Source organism: Camelus ferus, chromosome X, assembly GCF_009834535.1.
Source record: "Camelus ferus isolate YT-003-E chromosome X, BCGSAC_Cfer_1.0, whole genome shotgun sequence".
In the NCBI taxonomy this organism is placed as follows: Eukaryota; Metazoa; Chordata; class Mammalia; order Artiodactyla; family Camelidae; genus Camelus; species Camelus ferus.
The window spans coordinates 34,110,959-34,120,448 of NC_045732.1; the positions used below are offsets into that span (position 1 = coordinate 34,110,959).

At 41.6% G+C, this 9,490-nt stretch overlaps 1 protein-coding gene across 1 annotated transcript; it reads right to left on the reverse strand.

Moving 5' to 3' along the window:
- Nucleotides 1-3,351: 3,351 nt before the first annotated feature.
- PPP1R2C (PPP1R2C family member C) lies at nucleotides 3,352-3,972 on the reverse strand. The gene has a single exon (XM_006194779.2). The coding sequence runs from the start codon at nucleotides 3,970-3,972 to the stop codon at nucleotides 3,352-3,354; it is 621 nt and encodes a 206-aa protein (XP_006194841.2).
- Between the last annotated feature and the right edge of the window lie 5,518 nt (nucleotides 3,973-9,490).

The window sequence follows — 9,490 nt, forward strand, 5'->3', positions numbered from 1 at the left end:
GTTAGAGAACATTCTCCATAGGCCAGTTGCACTTCACAGGCGTACAGAAAAGCAGCCCCCGCTACGCTGTTAGGGTAGCTTAGTGTGCTTGGGGGAGAGTGGGTGGGGGCCTTCCATCACCATCAAGGACGTGCATTGAGCCAGTGTTGTATAGCAAAGAAAAGACTCTGAGTAAGCCAGACAGGCCTGGGTTTCAATCCTGATTCTACCACCTAGCAGCTATAGATTTGGGCAAATTATGTACTTCTATTTATTTTAAATTTTTTTCATTTCTAAAATCGGCAAAATACTATTTTAAAGGATAATTGGCATAATTGGATGAGGCAAGGCTTTCAGAGTCCTAGTACAGTGTCTGACACATGGCAGATACTCAATAATGGTAGTAGTATTGCTTTAATTATTTAGTTGGATGGAAAAGAGAACTATTCTTCTCATCATTTCTTCACTAAGATTTTGTGTCCTTCCAATGACAGTTCAGAGTTAATGACTCATAGAGAGCCAGTCGTAGCTTTTAAAGCTAGTAAACTTCAACCTCTATTTTTTTTTCTCATTTTTTTCTCCCTTCCCTTCCCACCTCTTCACTTCTGGGCACCTCTTTCTCTCCTTTTACTTTTATAATCCTCCTCTGCCCCCAATTCTGGCCTGCTCCCGTCCCAATCAATAGTCATACCATGTTCCTCATTTATTCTAGGATGTGAATGGCTGATAAGCACCTACAGTGCTACTCCCAGGTGATATTTACACTCAAAGAAATACCAAATCCTTTAAATGAAAATACTCAGAACCTTTGAGTTTGATGTTTGTCAAATTGAGGTTATAATTTAAAAGAAGTAATTTAGTGACTCCTGAGTGTCATTTTTCTTTACAAGATTGTGCCTTATTACATGTTATTTAATATACTAGTGTAGAGGGGAAAATGTTAGAATTTTCAAAGTCTAGGGGGAAAATGCATTTGCCTTGACCTCTAAGTAGAAGTTACTCTTTTTTAACAATCCATTTATACCATTATATGTCCCAGGTTTTAAAAAGCCAGCCTGGCTGAATTTCATACTTAAAAATGAGCAAACAAATGGTGACATCCAAGGAGTTAAGCAGAGGAGGTGACATTGATAAAAAGTTGAAACTGAACATTTTCAGATTCCTTTTTCCAAAGGAAAATCAAGCTTAAATAATAAAGGTCCATTTTCTATGCATCCTAATACCATGTCACTTACTTAGGAAATCATGATTTGGGAAAAAAAATCTCTCTGGATTACATTTGACTAAGGTACCAAAAGCACCATGAATAAAAGGAAACTAAAAACTTTTGCTCAGCAAAAGTGTATGCAAGAGTATTAAGATAAGCTACAGATTATCAAAAAAAATTGCAAATTAAAGAACTCTCAAAACTAAAGAGTGAAAATAAATAATCAAACTAGAAAATGGGCAAAAGGCATTTCACAGAAGAGGATATACAGACTGCAAATAAGCACATGGAAAGATGTTCAACATCATTAGCCATTAGTGACATGCAAATGAAGACATCAATACACATTTGTAAAAGTGACTTAAATTAAAAATAGTGACAATACCAAATGCTGGTGAGGATGCACAGAAATTGGAATGCTCAAACATTGCTGGTGGGAATGTAACATGGGCACAGGCACTCTGAAAAACAGTTTGGCAGTTTCTTAAGAAACTGCAACTACCATGTGTGCCTGCAACTGCACTCCTGGGCACTTATCCCAGAAAAGTGGAAACTTATGTTCACACAAAAACCTGTACACGAATGTTCATAGCAGCTGCATTCGTAGTGCCAAGACCTGGAACTCGTCCATACATCCTTCAATGGCTGAAAGGATAAATAAACAGTGGTACCTCCCAAAAGGTTACATGCTATGATTTCATTTATATAACCTTTCTGGAAATGACACAATTATAGAAATGGAAGACAAATGTGGCTATTAAAGGGCAACATGAGGGATCCTTGTAGTGATGGAATGTTCTGTATCTTGACTGTATTAACACCAATATCCTGCTGTGGCCTTGTGCTATAGTTTTGCAATATGTTACCATTGAAGGAAACTGGGTCAGGGGTCTGTCTTACCTCTCACAACTGCATGTGAACCTATAATCCTCTCAATAAAATTTCAATTAAAAAATGGAAACAGAGAGGAAAAGGTAATAGCTCAGTGGTAGAGTACATGCTTAGCATGCACAAGGTCCTGGGTTCAATCCCCAGTGCCTCCACTAAAAAAAAAGGAAACACACATTTAAAAAAACCTTTGGGCTTACTTTTGTCCATGTATATTCAGGACCTATAATCATGTCACTGGTTGCACAAGATTCTGTCATCATAAAAAACCTCAGTTGTTTTTTGAAAGCTAATTAGGACAATTGATAAATAATAGCATATTATTCAGCAAGCTGTAACCCAAAAAGGGGTGGACATTAAGCAGTTGAATTCTATTTCCTGACTACAGCACTTCTGCTGGTCAATCTATTTTCTCCACATATTAGAAGACTGAAGGGGCCAGGATGGTTGAAATAGAAATGACATTGTTGCAACAAATAAAAGACTATTGGGGGGGGAGGGGTTCTAATTTTTGACAATCTGTGATACTCCATAAAGGCTTGTGTTGTGTATGCCCCGAGAGGACCAAGGAAACAAAGGGTAAAGGTTTAAGACAGGCCTGAAAAGGAGCTACTGAGGTAACAACAGCCTTTTACGCATAATATCAAATCTGCTCACCTAGTGCACAAAAAGCAGAACAGACATTGGCACAATTTTAACCTGATAATTCATGAAAAACGGATTATTTTTCATGAGAAAACATTTAGTCCTTTCCTTGTAAACACTGAAAGAAACTTAGGAGAAAATGCTAAAGAAATGAATGCAAAAGTAGCTCTTACAATCCATCTCCTCTCAATGAAACAGGCAAATCCCCCTAAAGACAAGAGTTTCTCAGCCTGAATACTTACCAGACTGTATAACCTGTACTGACTGCATTTTGATTTTGTTACAAAACTTTTTCTATAAAAGCTAGTACTTCTAGAAGCAAATATAAATTAGTCCCCCTTTAAACGTTTCCCACATCAAAAGCTGTATGTACATTAACCAACAGTTTTATAAAAAGGAATGGGATCTTAGATCTCAGGGTCAGTATTTGTGGCGAAGAACCAGACACAGAACACCCAGAGGGGATTTTCCAGTTAATCTATTATTTTCTAAGTTTACCATTGAATTATTACAGTACAATTAAACTGGTAAGTACTTCCGTACTTGAAGCACGAGCACTACAGAACAGCAGCAGCGAATTAGTGACAGGATTTGGTATCTGACGAACAGCTGCGGCGTCGATCAAACGTTTCCTACACGTAGCGTGACTGGGTCTCAAGTTCATCAGCGGTGAGGCCTCCATCGGCGTCTTTCGGGGTAGTCTTGTCGCTGGTGGCATGGCGACTCTCTTCGTGTTCGCCCTCCTCATCTTCACATTGTAGATCTTTGGAAATCAACTGTCTGGCCAATTTGATGTTCAGGCCTTCGTTGTAGTGAAGTTTCCTTTTCATTTCGAACTGCCGCTGTTTCTCTTGTTTGTCCAAGAAGATTTTGCTGGCATGCGCCCTATCCCTCTCCGGCTCCCCGACTTGATAGCTGAGCTCCGAGGTACTGGTGGCGGCTAACTTCTTAGCTAAGCTGTCAAGGATCATGGCTTCCTCAGTTTCGAAGTCACTAGCTGCACCTTCCCTGTCCTCCTGCAGACCGAGCTGCGCAGTGCTGGGCTCGTTCGTCTTCATGAAATCGTAGTCTGCGTACGGTGAGTGGTACGTCGCCATGATGCTGGACTCGTCCCACTTCTGGGACTTCTTTCTTTGTACCTCCGGGAGAGCCCCTCCGGACTGCTGGGCCATGGCCGCTCCCGACGAGGCCGTGGACCCCTTGTTCTTCAGGATCCCCTTGATGGGCCGGTGCGAGGTCGTAGAGGTCGCCATTCTTGGGGAGGGAAGGGTCGCCGCACGAGGGTTGGGACGCCGCAGCCAGCACCTGCCTCGCTCCACGTGCTGTGCCCAAGTCCTAAAGGTCCCGCCCCGTGCCACGTAATAAAGTGCGCTGCGGAAGACGCCACAGCGGTCCCCGCTGCCGTCAGCATCAGGGTGGGGGCGGGGACCCCTTCTGACGTCTCTTTTTTTTTTTTTTTTTTTTTTAAATAATGATGGAAGATAGGAAATCTCCTTTCACTGCACAGGAAACAAGGAAGCGCTATCTTGTGAATTTCTCTATACCCTGTCTGTTGCCAGGAGACTATGGGAAATACATTTCTAACTGGGGGTCAAGGTTAAAAGTTTCAAAGCCACTCCTTGGGTTGGAAAGATTGGATGCCTAGGCGCTAGGAGGCCGTTCACTTCTCCTCCCTCCCGTTGCTGTCCACACCTTCCTCTCCCCCCACCTACACACACACAGACACACACACACACACACAGACACACACACACACACACAGACACACACACACACACACACACACACACACACACACACACACACACACACACACACACACACACACCCTGGTCCTCCCTTCCTGCTCCGCCTCTCAACGGGTGGTCCCAAGGTCCAGCCCCTTACATCAGCTGGGAACCCGGACAGCAGCCCCCCTGATTACAGATTGCTTACTCTCCAATCCAGCCCTTAGATGCTGACCTAAATATTTCAAGAAACTCCAATTCTCTCTCTTCTACCACCACCGTCTTTCCAGTCACCACCATCTCTTGTCGGGACTACAGCCACAGCCTTTGCACTAGACCTCCCACCCTCCCATAACCCCTCCTGTGGCCCTCCAACCTCTTATCTACCCTCTAGTCAGAGTGGTCTTTTAAACATACCCTGTCAAATCTGGTCACATCTCTCTTTCAAACCCTTTAACAGCTGCCCATTTTCTTGAACATAAAGACCAAAATCCAGAAGAGGCTAAGAAGCTCCTCTATGATGGGTTCCCGTGCACATCTGGAGCCTTCTCCCCCCAGATTCTTCTCACTCAGCCTCCACCTTTCTGTTCCTATCTTTCAGATCACCTTCCTTCCTGTCCCAGAGTTTTTTCCTAGGTTCTTCCCCTAGCCTGGAATGCCCCTCCAGATTTCAACTGAGTTATTACTGCCTTATAGGAGCCTGTTTCCTGACCTCCAAAGCAGATAGGCCTCCCTGGGCTTTCATGGCCTCTCTTACTGTCTTAGACGGCAGGTGGAGTTGTGGCAATTATATTATCTGTATACACTTGATGCTCAACTCCGAGACAGAAAGGAAGGAGTCTGTTTTTCTCATTATCATCAGCTTCACAACATGATGCTGCACCTGGCACATAGTAGGTATTAAACAAGTATTTATGGAATGAGTAATAAATGACAGGTGATAAGAATTGGAAGGATGCGATTTAGGAGAGAGAAAAGGGAGGCCCCAGAGCTTTCACTATCAGTTACAATTTGTCCCATGAGTCACATGAGAAAAACACCCTGTATGTAGAATTTAGGAGCTGTTACAAAAAGTGATTTTGGAACATTTTGTCCTTCACTGGCCTTATATTTCATAGGCAGCGATATTCTTCTAAAAAACAACAACAAAAAAATTAAGATCCAGTTTCACATTTTCCCCTCCAGGTAGCATTCGCAAGATTTTTTTTTTCCTTCTGATACCGTTTTGCTTCCTCTTCTCCCCACCAAGGTCTTTCTGCATTTTAGAACACAAAAGCAAAAGCATGAAAGAACCATAAAACTTTTACAGATGTCTTAAGCACCTTAAGTTCAAGTTGTCCTGTATTCTCCGAAGTCCTACTAACTTCAGGAACTCTGCAATCACTTTAAAACTGTGTTATTCATCTCAGAAAAAGAATTTCCTGATATCGTATTCTTTGAAAAAAAAAAAACCTGTATTGTGTGGTAAGGGCTTTCAGGGATTCAGAAGCTGATATTCAAGGCTATAGGAAAACCCTCCGTTATGTGAAGGGGAAAACAAAAACAAAAACAAACAAAAAAAACTTTCATGATTCAGAAATACTCCAGGCTACCCTTTTCAGAAACCTAACTGAAAGGCAGCACAGACCTGCGCAAAAGCAACTTGTCCTGACTGGTAGGCACAGTAGGTCTGGGCACGTTTAGCTGTAAACAGGATGTTGAGGGAGATGCTGATCCCAGTGTGTTGCGATTTTGCTTTTGTGTGTACACAATACCCACCTCCACATACTGTGATCTGAATATACAAGCTGTTCAATATATAGAGTCAGTCTTAGGCATAGAAAACAAACCATGGTTACCAAAGGGGAAAGGTTTGGGGAGGGATAAATTAGGAGTTTGGGATTAACAGATACACATTACTGTATATAAAATAGATAAACAACAAGGACCTACTATACAGCACAGGGAACTATATTCAATTATTTGTAATAGCATATAATGGAAAAGAATCTGAAAAAAATATAACTGAATTGCTTTGCTGTACTACTGAAACTAACATTGTGAATCAACTATACTTCAATAAAAAATAAAATTAAAAAAATGTAAAAACATTAAAAAATATATTTATAATGAGTCAGTGATCCCAAAGTTCTTGAGTTTTCTGAAACTCATCATTTGGTAACACAAAGGCAGTTCACACTAGAGCAAGAATACTGTAATTGTGACCTTATTACATGGGTCACAAACAAAATTCTTTAAAGAAATTATGAGGCATTACAGACTTCAGTTGCATACCAGTTAAAGGTAATCCCTTTCCCCCACCATTCGCTAATTATCTGCTTAATGAAAATTGCCTTAAGAAAAATCCAAATTTTGAATTTTTGCCATCAATCTAAAAATTCCCAACCTAGTTGACACTACCACAAACCTAAAAGTTAGAAACGATCGGCAAGCTTTCCAACATTCTTCCTTACATGATTCTCTTGTTATTGCCCTATGGCAAGGGCTGAGCAGATGCCTTAAGTTTCCATCTCACTCACACACACACACACACACACACACACACACACACTCACACACCCAGGGTTGACTAAAACTTTCCCAGTCAATGGTACATTATATGAAATTTAGATATAGGCCTAAAAAGCCTTTCTTTCAACAAATATTTAGTGACCATCAACTGTAGTTCCAGTAGAACCTTCATTCTCAATACACTAAAAGTGAGATTGTTCCTCAGTCATCTTCAATGGGTTAGTATTTAATAAATACATCTAAATTTGGATATTGTTCTATCATCACAGTTTTAAAATACATTTAAAATATCACTGATATTTAAAATGTTATTTAAAACCTCTGCTGTTTGCACAGGATCAGAATATTCTGCAGAGCACTGCTTGTTAAGCATGGCAGAAGATCATGCCACAGCTTCATTTCTTCCACTGAGAATCACCTCCCCTCCACGGAGACATTCTCCAAATGTGGTAAGTACAGGAATCGGGTCAAAGGAGAACTAAGCCATGAACAAAGAAATTCTCAACTAAAGGTGGGTACACCTAAGAAAAAAGGAGTTACCACAAACAAGGAAGGTATCCCAGATGGCCCATTGGGCGCCATTGGTGACAAATTAGTACAAAACACTGAGAAGCCAGTGGGCTGTTTTGGGACCAATCATGCTACCCAGAGTGGAGATTAATACTAACTAGTTCAGCTATGTAGCATCTAAGGTCCTGCATCAAGCCATCCAAGAATTGTCCACGGTACTTGGAGAATTATGTTAGACACTGTGTGGTATAAACATAAAAGTGGTATTTGGTTTTGAATCTATGTTTCTTACCCAGTCTCTCTCTCTTATATTCCAAACCCAAATTTCATTTTTATGATAAATGTAATTTTAATGTATTATGTCACTGCTTGATTAATAATGGTTCAAGGTGATTTAAAAATTGTTTTTAATTTTTTTATTGAAGTATAGTTGTTGTATGTTGTATGTTACGATGTTGTATCAAACCCAGATTTCTGATACTCTATTAAATATCCCTGTCTTAGATTGGATTCCCTTAGAAGGTGACCTTGAAACAAAGATTCAAGTGCAAGTAGTTTACTCGGGAGGAGATTTGCCGAAAACACTGGTGGGGGGCGAGGGGAAGTGAGACGGGGAAGGGCAGGAGAAAAAGGGTGCATTAAAAAAGTAGTTCCTATTAAAAATTTAATAAAAAGAAAAAAAGGAAAAACCAAAACAAAAGTAATTCCTACTATGGGCAACTAGAGCTTAATCCTCCTGAGAAACTCTGGAAGGCAATGTAGACAAGTTACCCCATGGCTCACCTCCACCCAACAGGTGAGGGATCTAGAGTATATTTGCACATCAATTGCCTCCATCTTTGCTTCAGGCCTGCTGGGAGCGGGGAGGGGCAGGAATTCCTCGCACTCCGGACTCCTGCCGGGAGCATGGAGACTGGATGGCCACCTTGCTGATGCATCCCCTTATTGGCCTTTTTCCCTTGGGGTTTCACAAGCCCTCTCCTGCTAGCCTGCTCCCTGGGATCCCACTACCCCACTCAGGCCAGCAGTGTTTTCTCCAGCTCTGCTTTTGCAGGAGGAACCCAGACTAGGACCAGGATTGTGTATTTTATCTTTAATCCCCAGACACCTAACACAGTAATTGGCACATTCTGTGGCAGCTGTTCATATTTCTGTAAAGTGGGTGAGTGAACTGAGGGAAATGAGCAAAAATCTTTGGAAAGGAGGAGCCTGAAATTCTTGGCAGATCTAGAGAGGTTCCATGAGGCAATGGTTTTCTATCTTTTTCAGGATAAGTTTTAAAGCAGTAAATCTTTTTTCCCCCCAAAATTAAAGAATAGATAGAACTCCAGAATAAAAATCAGTAAAATTGGAGCTAGGAAACACTGGAGCTGGTCTGTCTGAGGGGAGATGGGGACACCAGAATTCTCACTGCTTGCGTGCCATCTCAGAGGTGGCTCCTGCAGCATCACAGGGACCCAGGGTGGGGGGGAAGGGAGCAATTGGAAAACCCACTATCACCAAAGGGAGTCATTGCCCAAAGCAGTGTTATCCCAAGTGCTGAATTTCTTTTTCTTTTTTTATATTTTTATTTTTCTCTTCTCCTTGCTTTTTTTTTCCCAGCGGGGGTAGGGGGTAGTGGTTAGTAATTAGATTGATTTGTTTATTTTTAATGGAGGTGCTGGGGATTGAACCAGGCATGCGCTCTCCCACTGAGCTGTGCCCTCCCCCCACCCCAAGTGCTGATTTTCTGAGTGGTCACTTGTTTGGAGGACGCACAGGAGTGAGGAGATTTTCTACTGTAGTGAATCAGATAAGCACATTCATAGAGCCAGTCACAAAGGAGATAGGACATCAGCGAGAATTTTTGGTGCTACACAGTAAACATTAACTTTGCCCTCCTTCGAGGGGATAACCTAGTTTGGGAATGTTCAATGAAGAAAAATGTCATCCATGGGAATGTCTGCCAGGAGTTAGATAGAAAATAATGTCGAAGATACCAGACGGCAAGCCTTGCAGGAAGGGGCCGAAGAGTCTGTAGCAG